At 39.0% G+C, this 16,591-nt stretch overlaps 1 protein-coding gene across 2 annotated transcripts; it reads right to left on the bottom strand.

The window, feature by feature from the left end:
* Positions 1-437: 437 nt before the first annotated feature.
* Positions 438-16,537, bottom strand: FKBP7 (FKBP prolyl isomerase 7). Of its 2 annotated transcripts, none has more exons than XM_017868280.1 (4): positions 15,684-16,537; positions 14,448-14,599; positions 6,388-6,518; positions 438-2,686 (listed from the first exon to the last, which is right to left on the bottom strand). In XM_017868280.1, the coding sequence occupies exons 1-4, from the start codon at positions 16,025-16,027 to the stop codon at positions 2,525-2,527; spliced, it is 789 nt and encodes a 262-aa protein (XP_017723769.1). In that variant the 5' UTR covers positions 16,028-16,537; the 3' UTR covers positions 438-2,524. The 2 variants fall into 2 exon arrangements, with proteins under 2 accessions (XP_017723769.1, XP_017723768.1); XM_017868279.1 differs by having other exon boundaries at positions 442-2,686; positions 6,388-6,521; positions 15,684-16,532.
* Positions 16,538-16,591: the final 54 nt, after the last annotated feature.

Genomic DNA, 16,591 nt, shown 5'->3' with positions numbered 1-16,591 from the left:
CTAAATGTTTAATTGCAGTATCAAATTAAAAGCACACTGAACGCAACATGGGGTTTTGTGTACACAGTTAACAAGGTGACTGATAGTAGTAATGGGCTGCCGTTCTATGATGTGGGTATGCTCACGCGTTTCGTCTTCATAAAATGCAATACTGTCATTGTAAAGTTAAGACAGATAAGACACATCTGTTTCTTTGAAAATGTTTAAAACATTTAACATATTCAGTTCTGAAAGATCTTTTTAATCTACTCTGTTGAGAAATCTGAATTTTTCATACACAACCTAAATTACTATTTACCTTTATTAAAATAATTGTATAATGAATAAAATGTTAAAATTCTAGAACTCAAAATGTAGTCACAGCACTGAATGCCACATATATGCATATGAAGGCAGAAGGCAATCATGCCGATACGAAATACTTGTACACTGTATTGTATGTAGAATTGATTAGAAATTTATTTTTAATTATGTAAATACAAGTTTTAGAATGAATCATCTCCCTATTCATGTGCCATTATCTGTCATTTTTTAAAAACAAGTTTAAAAGTACTTTGTATGAAAAATAATGGGACAAAAAAATTAGAATTACAAAGTTTAGATTATAGGGTGACTTAATATGGATACAGAGAATGGAGACAGCTTCCAAACCAAAATAAAGAATATTGAGTTTTTTAGTTTACTTCAACGGAGCAGGTTTTTCTGAGGGAAGGCAATGAAAGAGTAAATGATTAAACACGTGAGAAAGTGTTAGAAAATTGAGCATAGAAATGAGGAAATATTGGGAGGAAGGAAAAGATAGTACAGATTCTTGTTTTATGAGGTGTCAAATTATGTGCTAGCCATGTGTTATTTACTAATCTCATGGTTGTGTTACCCCTATGTACACTTGTTTTTGTACGTACTCATCTGAAAGCCCTCTATTTTAAATAGAATTTTGATAGTGTAAAGAAGTTAAAGGATGAACAATGGTTTGGAAAGAGCAAGTTTCAGAAGGTAGAAAAAACTTTACTTGTTGGGAACTCAATTATTTTGAACAGAGCTATTTACTGTCTGACCATACTTTCCTATATATGCAGTGTAGTAGTCCACTTTCACACTGCTGTAAAGAACTGCCCTAGACTGGGTAATTGATAAAGGAAAGAGGTTAAATTGACTCACGATTTCCCATGGCTGGGGAGGCCTCAGGAAACTTACAATCTTGGTGGAAGGCAGGGAAGCAAGGATCTTCTTCACAAGGTGGCAGGCGGGAGAATGAATGCAGGAGGAACTATCAAACACTTGTAAAACCAAAGATTGCATGAGAACAGCATGGGGGAAACCACCCCCATGATTCAGTTACCTCCACCTGGTCTCTCCATTGACATGTGGGGATTATGGAAATTATGGGGATTATAATTCAAGATGAGATTTGGGTGTGGACACAAAGCCTAACCATATCATGCAGTATGCAAAATCTTCTATGTTCCGATAGACACGTGCCCTTTCTTTGGCACCAACGTGATCTTCTACAGCATCTCTTACATACTATTCTCAAGTCATATGATATCATAACTTGACCATGACACAAAATTGCCATGGCACTGTATATCCTCCTTTGTTTGGCACATTTATCAAAATTTGACAGCATACCAATTTGTAATGATCATTCATCATTAATGACAAGAATGATGGGAAATGAGGTGACATAAGGAAAGAGATAACTAGAAAAAGGGAACGAAAACTAAGAAATTTCATGACATCAATTTAAAACTATCAAGACAAAAGCTTGGGGTGGCAGACATCTTATAAAGGTTTAAAGAGGGAAGAGGAGTTGCACATTTATAATAATGTCTGAAGGAATGCAAAAGCCAGGCAGTACAGTCTCTATGCTTGCTATAAGAGGCAAAGTCTTTGGTTTGGTCAAATATCTTTAAACATTCCCCACTGGAAAATAACCAAGGCTAGAAGCTTACACCAAAAAGTATAGAGACTGTGTTGTGTTCTTTGTGGAACAGAGATATACAACTTTCTTCCTGCACATATACCAAAGGAAGACTCTTCAGTTCTAGAATTTTTATATCCTCTTCATAATGTTATAAGATGTATAAACAAGTGAAATGCTAATTCCTGGGTCCTTACTGGATATTTTAAAAATATGAGGCACTTTAACTTTTAAAGTATTAAAAAACTGGATATTAACATGCTGTTAAGGTTAAAGTTGGGAAAAGCTTGCAGTTTTTGACATACTGTACATGTCCTCCTACATCCTGAAAGGGGAAGAAATGCCCACTGGGACCGAGAGGTCTGTTTCATGGTGCTACAATTCTCGTTTACAGAATACAGCAACAGGAAACACAATCATACCATTCCTACAAGTTAAGTTTGCAAAACAGCCTCACATTTATTATAGCAAAATCAATGTATTGGGGAGATCAAATATCTTCTCATAGGGGAAAAATAGAAAATACAACTTGAAGAAAAGTGACTTTGTTTTATACATAAAGTACAGTAAATAGCTAAAAAAAGTAGAAATACAAATATGCTATAGTTCATCGTGTTGGTATACATTGTATTCCTTGGGAGAAATGAAGCCATCACCATCATGGTCATTCTTCTTAAAAATATCTTCTAAAACTGCATCCTGATATGACTTATCACGTGGCTTCTCATCTTTGTCAAATTCCCTTTGCAAGTAGAGGTTTATCTGGAAGGCCAAAATAACATTCCTTTAATTAAAAGGCATCACAGTAAATTTCCAGTAACTTTGAGGAATATTTATAATAATGAAATTCATGTCCAAGATTACTTATAGTAAATGACACAACAGTTTGAAAAGCTATTTGAGGTTTTATTTTTCTTACTCTTTGAAGCAATGTTTTGGAGAGAAACAGGTCTTCAAATTAGTTTTCCCTAAGATGATAGATGGTTAGTGGTACATACTCAAAGATTAATATTTAAATTGAACTTTGTTGAAACTAAATGCTTTCTAATAATCCATGCTGTTCATATTATCAAAGGAAAATCATGCATGACTGCCATTAGTGAAAAAAACCCAAATTGGCATTTCTATAATCTCTAAAACTAATGAATATGTTGTATAATCAATAAAATACAACTATGGGTTTTGAAATAAAATTTAGTATTTTAAGTTTTTCTAGGCTTCTATTGCTCTCCTCCAAATCTACAGTAACTATAATAATCTCTTTAATAATGTCAAATAAAGAAAGGAATCCTGAAGTATTCACTAATTATATAAAATTTCTCTATGCAAACACACATTAAAAGTATTGTCCAATATGGTAGCCACTAGCCACATGTGACTAATTAGCACTTGAAACATGGCTAGATCAAAATGAGATATGTTACTATAAATGTAAAATATATAACATCTTGAAGGCTTCAAAAAGTATATCTAATTGGTAACTTTTATATTGATTTCATATAGAAATGGCAATATTTTAGATATATTGAGTGAAGATATAACATTAAAATTAATTTCACCTATATCTTTTTACTTTTTAAGATGTGACTATAAAAATTTTAAAATTATATGTGTAACTCAATTATATTTCCATTGGAAAGCACTAATCCTTATAAGAACTAAAGAAAGCAACACACAATCACCTGGAGGTAATGTTCAGTAAGGCTGGCATTATAGAGGCAAGAGTATTTTTGAAAGCTAGAGTTTGAGAGGTTTTTAGCAATACATATCCTGGGGTCAACGCATTGCAAGTTGACTTTATTTTAGAGCAATCAGTGGACCTTAATGAAGGATACATCAACCGTTCTCAAATGGGACTTTGGTCCTACATGAGGGAGACGCATTTTTTTCTTCCAGCCAAAGCTTAGCAATCCTATGTAGGTGTAAACAATTTTTAATAGCTTCAAATATTTCTCAGTTTCTAAGTAAGTTCATTTATTTTTACATAACTAATATTGCTGATGCTTAAACTCGACTCCTTTTCCAGTACACTATAGTACAGAGGTACAGAAAGACAGTGGGTAAGAACATGACCTTGATTTTGCTAGTAATGGGTTCCACACTATTTCCACTTTTTAATTTAATAAAACACTGTATTTCCCCCATCCTTCCCCTTTAATACTAAAGAAATATTTTCTTTTCTTTTTTAAAGATGAAACTGATGAAATAGTTTACTTAATCTTTCTGACAATGAATAAAGTTTTTTTTTTTTTTTTTTTTTTTTTCATGTTTCTAATTCAGGCTTTGCCTTGGATTTGCTCTGTGGTCGTGTGCAAATTAACCTCTCTGAACCTCAGTTTTGTCATCTGTAAAAGGTGGTAAATAAGTATCTATATTGTAGGATTGATGCAAGGATTAGAATAATGATTATGGCCATCAGTAAAAGATAGCTATTGTTATTCAAGTTAGTGAAAATCACTCTCGTCCATCTGGCGATAAAGCAGCTGATATCACAAAGACATCCAGGGAAATTGTAGCTAAGTAGATTAGTATTTTGAATTTTCTCTATTTTTATTTTCCAGAAAAGAATTTAAGATTGTCTAATGTCTTACTGTGGAGTAGTCATACTGCAGAACATGGCTCTTGGTGTGCCTGTGATAATGAGTGGTCTGTGTGCATAGGCTGAGCCCTTGGGTACTATGCGAATTCATCTGCAGCTGCTATTCACTCTAAAAAAGGGTGATAAGGAGTCAATAGAGAAGTGGTAAGGAGTCAATGGAGAAGTACACTTTGGGAACCATCTGCCACCCCTGTAACTGCCCTTCTTCTTAAGAACAGGACATGTTCCCTTATCCTTCTTCCACTGTTGGCCAACCAAGATGCTTGAAGGGAAAGTCATTACTAATATCCAGGTGTAAGAAGTTGAGGTGGGTGGGGAAAGGATTGGAGAGGGAGATGAAAAAGCAACAGAGTAAAAGACTTATTTTTATCACTTGAAATCAACCTAGTTACCTTTCACTACTCACTTATGTGGTAGAGTTATGCATTTTTAAATGTCTCCTAACTAGTTAAGAGGGGAGACAGCTGGTTTACTAATTTTAAGCAAGAGTATGGTCAGTGGGACTAAGTAAAACATTAGACTTCAATAAATAGTATTAGACTTGAAACATTCATGATTTTCTCTAAAAGAAGCAGTCTAGGTCCAAAGTTAAAAATATAGCAGTGGGCCGGGCAAGGTGGTTCACGCCTGTAATCCCAGCACTTTGGGAGGCTGAAGGAGAATCACTTGAGGCCAGGAGTTCAAGACTAGCCTGGGCAATGTAGTGAGACTCCATCTCTTAAACAAAAAAAATTAGCTAGGTGTGGTGGCATGCTGGGGTATGGCTTGAGTCCAGGGATTCAAGGGTGCAGGGAGCTACGATCACTCCACCCTGGCATGGGCAACAGAGCAAGACCCTGTCTCTAAGAAAAATTAAACTGTAAGAAGACTCATGAAGCCAGATTGCCCAGGTTTTGCCCCTTACTACTGTGTGATTTTTGGCTAGTTAACCTGATTATTGTTTTCCCCATCTAAAAGTGGAGATGATGACAATAGTGTCTGCCCCATAAACTATCATGAAGATTAGATAAGTTCACATACTTATGTGCTTATAAATAGTACCTGGTACTAAAAGTACAAAATAAATGCTACCTATTATTATCTTTTTTTTTTTTTTTTTTTTGGAGACAAGGTCTCAGTCTATCTTCCATGCTGGAGTGCAGTGGCACGATCACAGCTCACTGCAGCCTCAACCTCCTGGGCCCAAGCAATTCTCCTACCTCAGCCTCCTAGCTGGGACCACAGGTATGCACCAACACGCCTGGCTAATTTATTAAACTTTTTGTAGAGACAGGGGTCTCCCTATGTTGCCCAGGCTGGTCTTGAACTCCTGGGCTCAAGCAATCCTCCCACCTCGGCCTCCCAAAGTGTTGAGATTATAGGCTTGAGCCACATGCCCAGCCCAATTATCATTATTATTACAAGATCTTTATTACAAGACTGAGATACAGAAGCTAGCTGGCTGAACTCCTGGCTCCTGTTTACCAACTTTCTAGCCCACTCAATTCAAATCCTTGCTAGCTCTTTTCATAATCCTATGAGGCATGAATTATTTGCCCTGTTGCAAATTCTTACAGTGCTGCCTGAAAAAGAGATATGCTAGTGTAGTCTAGAAACTGCAAGAGCACTGTAGAGATGAATAATTTGGGATTTTAATGACTCTCTTGCAGGGAGAAAGGCAATTGAACAGGATGACTCACAAGGTTTATACTGAACAAGCTTAGAGCTTTTTCTAAGTGCTTAGATTATTTTTTTGTGACCAGCTCTACAAAAGCAGTGATCAGAGCCCATGCTAGCTAGACCTAAAAAGTAATAGTTGTAACACATATGTATTTAAACTGAGATAAAACAATTAGACTATACATATGAAATTGGTTTGAATTACCTCGGCTTTAGAGAGTTGCCTGTCATTGTCCGTGTCTATCTGTTTAAATGTCTCAATGCTCCGTGGTCCTTTGGTCACAGCATAAAGTTCAATCTCAAAAATCAATGTAGCATCAGGTGGAATCTTGCCTTCTGCTAAGGGTATAAATTTTAACAGTTTAACTTACGTAAAGATATGGTTCAAATATCTACTCATAAACTGCCATAACCATATTACATTATTTCATGTTGATAAAAATTGCTATCTGAATACTCACAATTTTAAGTTTTCTCATCTTTTATAACTTCTTTCAGCTTTTCAATACTTTTCATTTTTACTTTTTTTCTCTTTTTTTATAAATACATTTTAGGAATATTTTTTCCACATGTTTCTGAACCAAGTCAATTCAAAGGACCTATGGGACCACTATTTCTTGATTAAGTACAAATCATAAATTTTTGTTAATACATGGATATGACCCTCCATATCTGTGGGTTCTGCATCTGTGGATTCAACCAGTCTCGGCTTGAAAATATTCATACAAAAAAGGATAGTTGTGTGTGTAATAAACATGTACAGACTTTTTCTTGTCATTATTCCCTAACCAATACAACAACCTTTTACATAACATTTACATTGTATTAGATATTGTAAGTAATCTAGAGATAATTTAAAGTACCCCGGAAGACGTGCAGAGGTTACATGCAAATGTGATGCCATTGTATATTAGGGGCTTGAGCTTCTGTGGATTTTGGAATCCATGAGAAGGTCTTGGAACCAATCTCTAACAGGTACTGAGAGACAACTGTACTCTCCTATCATCAATACAGAAGAGAGGTGGCACAGAGAAGAAATGCATGGGCAGAAAAATTTCAAAGCATAGATGAGTAATCTTTTAGAAAATGATTTTGTGTAATTATTTGGAAGCATAAATAAAACATAAGTATCAATATGTTTGTCTTTCAAATTTTTTATAGACATTAAAAAATAAGTGCAATGATAGAAAAATCCAGTAACAGGCTGGGCATGGTGGCTCACACGTGTAATTCCAGCACTCTGGGGAGACCGAGACAGGAGGATCACTTGAGCCCAGGAGTTTGAGACCAACCTGGGCAACATAGTGAGACCCTGTCTCTATTAAAAAAAAAAAAAAAAGAATTAAAATAAAAGAAAATTCAGTAACAATTTTACAAAGAAATTGTATACATTTTAAGCATTAAGTTGAATACCTATTTTATTTTATCTTTTTTTTTTTTTTTGAGACGGAGTCTCACTCTGTTTCCCAGGCTGGAATGCAGTAGTGCGATCTGCGCTTACTACAGCCTCTGCCTCCTGGGTTCAAGCCATTCTCCTACCTCAGCCTCCTGAGTAGCTGGGATTACAGGTGCACACCAGGCATTGTATTATTAGTAGAGACAGGGTTTCGCCACATTGGCCAGGCTGGTCTTGAACTCCTGACCTCAGGTGATCCGCTTGCTTTGGCTTCCCTAAGTGCTAGGATTACAGATGTGAGCCACTGGGCTTGGCTAGAATTGCTCTCTTTAATTAACTTAACCTATTAGCTGATGTTGCAGATTATTATTATTTTTCGGACAAGAAAATTCCTCTGTCACCCAGGCTAGAGTGCAATGGCACGATTTCGGCTCACTGTAACCTCTGCCTCCCAGGTTCAAGCAATTCTCCTGCCTCAGCCTCCCGAGTAGCTGGGATTACAGGCATCTGCCACCATTCCTGGCTAATTTTTTGTACTTTATTAGTAGAGATGGGGATTCACCATGTTGGCCAGGCTGGTCTCAAACTCTTGACCTCAAATGATCCACCCGCCTTGGCCTCCCAAAGTGCTGGGATTATAGGCATGAGCCACCGTGCCAGGCCATGATGTCACAGGTGATTTTAATAAACAATGAGCTATTTCAGATAAATATGTCATAAAAATGACCTGCAGAAATGACTTGCTAAGGGGCAGTGGGTAGCTTGTGTCATTAGTATATTGCCAGTGTCCCACACAGTGCCTGATCTACTACAGACCGTCCAATTTGTCAAATGAATGACCCATAGCATTTATTTTTAAAATGTTTGTCCTTGGAAGGAAACAGCAGTTTCTTTAATAAAAAAGTGAAGCATTCTAGCTAAAGTCTTCATATAGTCTGAAAAGAAAAGAGTTTGTGAGTTATAGCCAAAAGGAGTAGCAGATTAGTTGTTTTCAAAGAGAAAACATAGAAAGATCTACCCATGCATCATATGACTAACATAAAAGTCCTAACCTAATGCACCACATATTACCTGCCTTTAGAGTAGAAGAGCTAGAGATTGAGTCAATGGTCGTTTTATAAAACCCATTCCTATTTTTTCCAGTTATAATCTCCTTATGACAGAAAAACAATTACTTCTTTTTTTTTTTTTTTGAGACGGAGTCTCGCTCTATCGCCCAGGCTGGAGTGCAGTGGCCGGATCTCAGCTCACTGCAAGCTCCGCCTCCCAGGTTTACGCCATTCTCCTGCCTCAGCCTCCTGAGTAGCTGGGACTACAGGCGCCCGCCACCTCGCCCGTCTAGTTTTTTTTTTGTATTTTTTTAGTAGAGGCGGGGTTTCACCATGTGATGGTGATCGAGCAGGATGGTCTTGATCTCCTGACCTCGTGATCCGCCCGTCTCGGCCTCCCAAAGTGCTGGGATTACAGGCTTGAACCACCGCGCCCGGCCTAACAATTACTTCTGACAATAATTCAAGGCAAATTCAAAACACAAACTCAAATTTTTTTTTTTTTTTTTTTTTTTTTTTTTTGAGACAGAATCTGCTCTGTTGCCCAGGCTGTAGTGCCGTCGCAGGATCTTGGCTCACTGCAACCTCCACCTCCTGAGTTCAAGTGATTCTCATGTCTCAGCCTCCCAAGTAGCTGGGATTACAGGCATGCACCACTACACCCAGCTATTTTTTGTAGTTTTAGTAGATATGGGGTTTCACTATGTTGGCCAGGCTGGTCTTGAACTCCTGGCCTCAGGTGATCCACCCACTCAGCCTCCCAAAGTGCTAGGATTACAGGTATACGCCACTGTGCCCAGCCCAAAACATAAATTTCTTAAGAAAAAATATCGTAGGTACATAGGCAGTTTTTGAACAATTTTGCTATAAACAGAAAATATTGGCCAGGCGCAGTGGTATAAGCCACCAGGAGTTCGAGACCTGCCTGGCCAACATGGTGAAACCCCGTCTCTACTAAAAATACAAAAATTAGCCAGGCATGGTGGTGTGTGCCTGTAATCCCAGCTACTCAAAGGCTAAGGCAGGAGAGTAGCTTGAACCCAGGAGGGAGAGGCTGCAGTAAGCCAAAATCAATCACACCACTGCACTCCAGTTGGGCGACAGAGTAAGACTCCATCACAAAAAAAAAAAAAAAAAAAAATACATTGCCAGTTACCTCTTTTTCTTGTTATATATTGTTATTTAAGCACCAACAAGTGACATGCATTTCAAGACATGCAGGGTTGTTCTGTGACATGAGACAAGGATATTTTACAGAAGAAAGACTTCTTCAAGTACTACCTAAAATAAAGTTATAGCTAATGTCAGGTCTTAACAACTTACTTTTAAATGCTTATTTAATCAAGAAGTTGTTAAACAGTTGCTTAAGGTCTACACTGCAACTTTTAAAATAATGTAATCCAAGGTATTGCAATGCAGGCAAGGCCAGTATTAACTATGGTCCAATTAACACACTTTTTTGGGCCTTAGTTTCCTTTCCTGTAAAATGAGGGTGCTGGTGGTATTACTAGTGAGATTAATCACTTTAATGTTTGTTAGAGATACCTCCAATTGAATATGAACTTGTTTCATGTCAAACTTCTATATCTCTGCAGCAAGTTTCTGATTTATTAAGAGCTTAGGCAGCCTGGGTAGTCATTCATATCTAAGCATAAATTACTTTATGAAAAGGATAAGCTAAGTGGTCCTTTGCCTGAGGGTGGGGAACCCTGGATGAGCACCTGATGATGACAGATGTGTGTGCTCCAGGCAGATAGGCGAGTGAGTGCTCTAGTGGTAGGCAGAATGTGGAGGCATCTGAAGACACAACACAAGACAGAAAGGAAAACTTTGAAAATGAGAAAGAGACTGAAAGGCAAACTCTTCCTCCATCATTTTGCCTAGAAGTGGCCTTAACTTTTGACAGATTTTCAGCACAAGTATTGCATTTGACTTAATTTATTTTCAATTTTCCTTCTCTTTCTCCCAGGTTCTTATACAAATAAAAACAGGATATATAAATTATGGTACCATGGAGCTGTTCTGATGTGATCAAATTATTGGCAAAAGCATTAAAATAAAGCTGAAGTTATCTGGAAATTGTCTCTTTAGGAGTTTTAAGCCTGACTGGGTCTGACTGGAAGCACTGACAACCCCCCACCACCCGCCAATCCAATGTGGGGCACTGATGCCCCGATTTTGCTGGAAATAACTCTTAATGACTAAGACAACTGCCTCAAAGAAGGCATGCCACTTCCATGAAATATTTGGGAGCAATGCCAATATCTCATTGTGGAAAATTAATCTTTACTATTTCAAACAGGTGGAGTTAGCAGTGGCTCTAAATAGGGTAAGGAGGCAAAGATTCTTTCTGTATAGCCTTCAAGCAGCAACGTGGAGCAAGAACCTAACAAAGGATGCAAGGTGCAGCCTGTCTGTCAGACTGCCCATCCTCCCTGCCTGCTTTAAAAATTTTCTTCTCTGGCCGGGCGCGGTGGCTGAAGCCTGTAATCCCAGCACTTTGGGAGGCCGAGACGGGTGGATCACGAGGTCAGGAGATCGAGACCATCCTGGCTAACACGGCAAAACACCATCTCTACTAAAAAATACAAAAAAAAAAAAAAAAAAAAACTAGCCGGGCAAGGTGGCGGGTGCCTGTAGTCCCAGCTACTTGGGAGGCTGAGGCAGGAGAATGGCGTAAACCTGGGAGGCGGAGCTTGCAGTGAGCTGAGATCCGGCCACTGCACTCCAGCCTGGGCGACAGAGTGAGACTCCGTCTCAAAAAAAAAAATTTTTTTTTCTTCTCTGTTCTGCTACATTCAATTTTGTAATTTAAAATTTGATTTTGGAAAATTAATACATGCACTATAAAACTTTCAAATGGTACAAAATGTTAGAATGAAAATAAATCTTCTCATCCTTGACCCTGAGGCCTCCTTCCCAGGAACACTTAATGTCATCAGATGACTGCATATTCTTTCAGATGCATTCTGTGTAGATACAGGCATATGTGAAACTCCTCCTCTGAAATACAAGCTCATAGAGGATCGGGAGTAGTGTCTACTTTGGTCACTGCTTTATGCCCAGTGCCTACAAAGCCTGGCACTGATGCTCAATACATATCCCAAAAGTGGAATATAGTCTAGTCCACATTTTTTTTTCTTTTTTTTTTTTTAGCCAGGGTCTTGCTCTGTTGCTCATGTTGGAGTGCAGTGGCACAATCACAGCTCACCGCAGCCTCGACCTCCCAGGCTCAAGGGATCCTCCCACCTCAGCACCCTGAGTAGTTGGGACCACAGGCGGATACCGCCACACCTGGCTAACTTTTTAATTTTCTGTAGCAATTGGGTCTCCCTACATTGCCCAGGTTGCTTTCAGACTCCTGGGCTCAAGTGATCCTCCCACCTTAGCCTCTCAAAGTGCTGGGATTATAGAAATGAAGCCACCATGCCTGGCTTCCACTTTATTTTTAACATATTAATAAGTATAGCTCTACTTAATTCTTTTTACTGGCAACACAGTATTCATTGTGTAGATATATTATATTTAACTAATTTCCCACTGATGGATAGGCAGCTGGTTTCCAGCCTTTTGCTACCCTCCTCCACAAAAACGCCCGCAGTGAATGTTCTTTTACACATACCTTTGTGCATATTCCTGGAAATGGAACTACTGGAATAAGAAGGCATGTGCATTTTCATTTTTTTTTTTTTTTTTTGAGATGGAGTCTCACTCTGTGGCCCAGGCTGGAGTACAGTGGCACAATCTCGGCTCACCGCAACCTCAGCCTCCCAGGTTCAAGTGATTCTCCTGCCTCAGCCTCCCAAGTAGCTGGGATTACAGGCACACTCTACCACAACCAGCTAATTTTTGTATTTTTAGTAGAGGCGGGGGTTTCACCATGTTGGCCAGACTGGTCTCGAACTCCTGACCTGAAGTGATCTGCCCACCTCAGCCTCCCAAAGTGCTGGAATTACAGGAGTCAGCCACCACACCTGGGCCTGCATTTTCACTTTTGATAACAATTGTTAGAGAAGTTGAATGATTTCTATTCCCAGCAATAATGCTGATTTTTCCATGCTTTTGCCAAGTTGTTTTGTCTTTGCTAATCTGATGAATGAAATATGGTGTCTCATTTTAAATTTCTTTAATTATGAATAAAATTAAGTATTCTCACAGACTTAAAGGCCATTTGTTATTTTTTGCTAGTGGGTGCTTATTTATGAATTTGGCCCATTTCTAGGGATATGTCATTTTCATTATTGGTTAGTAAGTCAGCCTTCATACATGATACAAACATTTTCCCATTTATTTGCTTTACCTAGATTTTCAGATCTTTTGCTTTATGATTTTAAAATAGGCAAGATATTGAAAGAATAAGATCATTTCTTACACATTTGAAGGCTTGTCCTGTATTGGGGTAATAATGACTGACAGCTTATTATATCTCAGATGTTCCTTTTACAATGTACCCATCCTGTCCTTTTACTCTAAACCCACATGTTCCAGTTTCTGAGTTTTATGAATTTAACTTTGGTACTGCTTACTAAAGATCTGTTATAAATATTTATGTAATAATAACATATGCTGAAAACAATAAAAATACTTGGCCAGGCACAGTGGCTCAGCCTGTAATCCCAGCACTTTGGGAGACCGAGGCGGGCGGATCACGAGGTCAGGAGATCGAGACCATCCTGGCTAACACAGTGAAACCCCGTCTCTACTGAAAATACAAAAAATTAGCCAGGTGTGGTGGCAGACACCTGTAGTCCCAGCTACTCAGGAGGCTGAGGCAGGAGAATGGTGTGAACCCAGGAGGCAGAGCTTGCAGTGAGCCGAGATTGTGCCACTACACTCCAGCCTGGGCCACAGAGTGAGACTCCGTCTCAAAAAAAAATGCTTAAGATAGAGCTTATAGAATATATAGAATCATCCTGAGTGTTGCCACAATGTAGAAGAAAGAACTCTGGCCAGGTATCTATATTCAAACAATGTCATGTTATCTTTATAAACAAAAAGAGGGGACTGGACTGAACTAGATAGAGCTTAAGGTCATTGGACTCAACTGTTCTCTTTATTTCATCTATCATTTTTTATTTATTTTACTTTTTTTGTTTTTAATTGTGGTAAAATTCACATAACATAAAATTTACCATCATAACGATTTTCAAGTGTGTTGTTCAGTAAAGTACATTTATGCTGCCATGCAACCAATCTCCAGAACTCTTCATCTGGCAAAACTGAAACTCTATACCCATTGGTCAACACTCCCCCTTTTCCCTCTCACTTCAGCCTCTGGCAATCACCCTTCTACTTTGTCTCTATTAATTTGACTACTCTAGGTACCGCATATAAGTGGAATTATACAGTATTTGTCTTTTTGTGATTGGTTTATTTCATTTAGCATAATGTCCTCAAGGCTGATACATGTTGGTGAATGTCTCAGAATTTTCTTCCTTTTTAAGGCTGAATAATATTCCATTTCATGTGTTGGTTTTTTTTTTTTTTTTTGTAGAGCAGGGTCTTGCTGTTGCTCAGGCTGGTCCTGGCCTCAAGCGATCCTACCAATTTGGCCTCCCAAACTGTTGGGATTACAGGCGTGAGCCACTGTGCCTGGCTTCCATATATGCATATATTCATTTTGTTTATCCATTTCTCTATCATCTATGGACATGTGGCTTGCTTCCATCTCTTGTCTACTGTACATGGCTGCTATGAGCATGGCTGTACAAATATTTCTTTGAGACTGGGCTTTCAATTATTTCAGACCTACATACCCAGAAATCTACTAATCATTTTTTAAATATAACAAAAACAAGAAATTAAAATTAAACATCTTACCATGGCCTTCCTTTCCGTATGCAAATGAAGGGGGTATAACTACTTTTCGCTTTTCTCCAGGGCACATATCCATCATAGCAATGTCTAGGCCTTTTATCACTTGCCCAACACCAAGAACAAACCATTTGGGGTGGCCTTCATTTTGTGTCCGGCTATAATAAAAAACAATACTTAAGTAAACTGATTTCAAGAAATCAAACTTGAAAATACAGCTGGGCATTTAAAACTGGAGTCCTCTCTAACCATCATTCCCATATAAGCACTCTTTCTAAAACCCCTAATGGGGTGTTTGACTCAAACTTCCCTATAATCACCAGAAAGAAGTATGATTTGCCCAAAGCTAATCATTAAGAGCCATCTCATTTTTTAAAATTGTTATCTTTACAAAACCTATTCAACAGCTAACTTTTTAATGGGTCTCCAGCCCCTAACTAGCTGCATGGCTTGTACAAAGAACTCATTTAACTCCCCTGAGTGTGTTGTAAAAAATGATGAGGCAGGTTTAGCCTCAAAAAGTCATTTTAAAAGTAATTTAAAATGGTATATTTTCTTATTAAATTCTAGTAATATAGTCTATATTCTTATTAAATCCTAATATAATATTAAATTTAAAAACTGTATAAATTCTTATTAAATTTCTCTGTTTTATTCTAAATGGATGGAACTATCTTACCCAGTCCTATCTTTACAGGATGAAGAAAAGATTCTCCGTCTGAGTAATAAGCCATCAATTAAATCAGAGTAGGCACCAGGTGGAATCGGGGAGCAGGGCCCAGCAGAAGTCACCAGGGAAGTAATGGTTTTTCTTGATAGAAAGTGGCCATAACCTATAAAAATCGTGCTTCTGAAGGCTGGAGTTAAATCTCTTTATTTCACGTGTTCCTCCATAAAGACTCAATACTTCCGGCAAGGGAAAAATGTGAACATCCTTACCAGGCAGAACCTTGATTTAATTCTGGAGGTCCCAGAATTAAAGGTAATGGTAGTGGTTGGTGTGTGTGTGGATGTACTGTATTTTCGATAATTTATTGGACCAACATTTTCAATACTTTAAATAGAAATATTCAGTTTATTAGAGAATTATATATATATATATATTTAATGAATAAAGGGCTCAACTTTTACTGTTAAAAAATAAAACCCCAACCAACCAACCAACCAGTAAGGCTTAGGCTTGGTGGAGGCAGGCAAGATTTTGTGCAACTGGACGGGTGGGCAGCTCGCAGCATTTCCTACCTGCAGTAGAATTTCGACCCGTCTTTAGCCAGGTAGCCGTCATAATGGGCGTTTAGTAGGTCTCCCTTCTTGCTTGTCTTAGAGCAGTTTTCTGGACGATGCAAAACTTCTATTTTCACTTCCTCGGTGCTCTCCTCTTTCTTTTGTCTCTGAGCAGTAAAAAGGCCCCATAGATAAAATAAAACAATGAATCTGAATAAGAAATGCATGGTTTCTGGCATCGGCTCCAGCAGAACACCGCTCTCCCTCCCGCGTGTCACTCGCGCCCCGTGGATGCCCCCCACCGAGTTCCGACGCGTGGCAGGCGTTGTATACACTGTCACAACGGGCCAGGGCTGGGCCATAGACGCGGCCCTGCCCTCTCATAGGCCCAACCCCTCCTCCTCGGGCAGCCGGCTCAGCGCGGTTAACGCTATTTCTAGGCCCCCGGGCTGGCTGTTCTCAGTCTCTAAGATTGCACCGCACACTCGCTCCGCTTCTTCTCGCTAAACTCGCATATTTTACAGCCGGTTTCCTCAGGGTTCGGTGACAACATTCACATTTCTAAAATGGAACTGGCATAAGACGAAATAAACAGCCAAGGATGTCGTAGAGTCAGGGAATATGGTTGTCATTGTGGAAGCAAAAGACTTCTAAGACCCCTAGGGAACGAGCAGATAGATACTGGGGGGAGGAAGAGGCATGCTGGAAAAGGAACGTAAAAAATAGGCTGGCGGTGGCTTTCTGGGTGCTTCTGGGGTGTCCTTGAAGCGAATCCTCAGCTCGGAGTCTTGCATTCAGAAGTTCCAGGCTGAGTCGCACAACCTGAACGCCAGCCCGACGCGACGAAACTGCGGTGCAGCAGCTCCTCCGCCTGGCTGCAGGCATTTCCCAGAGCCGACCTCCAGGATACAGCGTCCGCCGCTGGC

Source organism: Rhinopithecus bieti, unplaced genomic scaffold (genome assembly GCF_001698545.2).
Source record: "Rhinopithecus bieti isolate Rb0 unplaced genomic scaffold, ASM169854v2 scaffold_3062, whole genome shotgun sequence".
Classification (NCBI taxonomy): domain Eukaryota; kingdom Metazoa; phylum Chordata; class Mammalia; order Primates; family Cercopithecidae; genus Rhinopithecus; species Rhinopithecus bieti.
This window is presented reverse-complemented; position numbering and strand designations above follow the sequence as displayed.

Bases quoted from the DNA above. Each gene is read 5' to 3' on its own strand.
- FKBP7 (XM_017868279.1), bottom strand. From the start codon at position 16,027: ATGGCCCAGCCCTGGCCCGTTGTGACAGTGTATACAACGCCTGCCACG. The intron at 6,522-14,447 runs GTAAGATGTTTA...TTATACCCTTAG, and splicing joins ATACGGAAAGGAAGGCCATG to CAGAAGGCAAGATTCCACCT. The intron at 2,687-6,387 runs GTAATTCAAACC...TTGGCCTTCCAG, and splicing joins GGCAACTCTCTAAAGCCGAG to ATAAACCTCTACTTGCAAAG.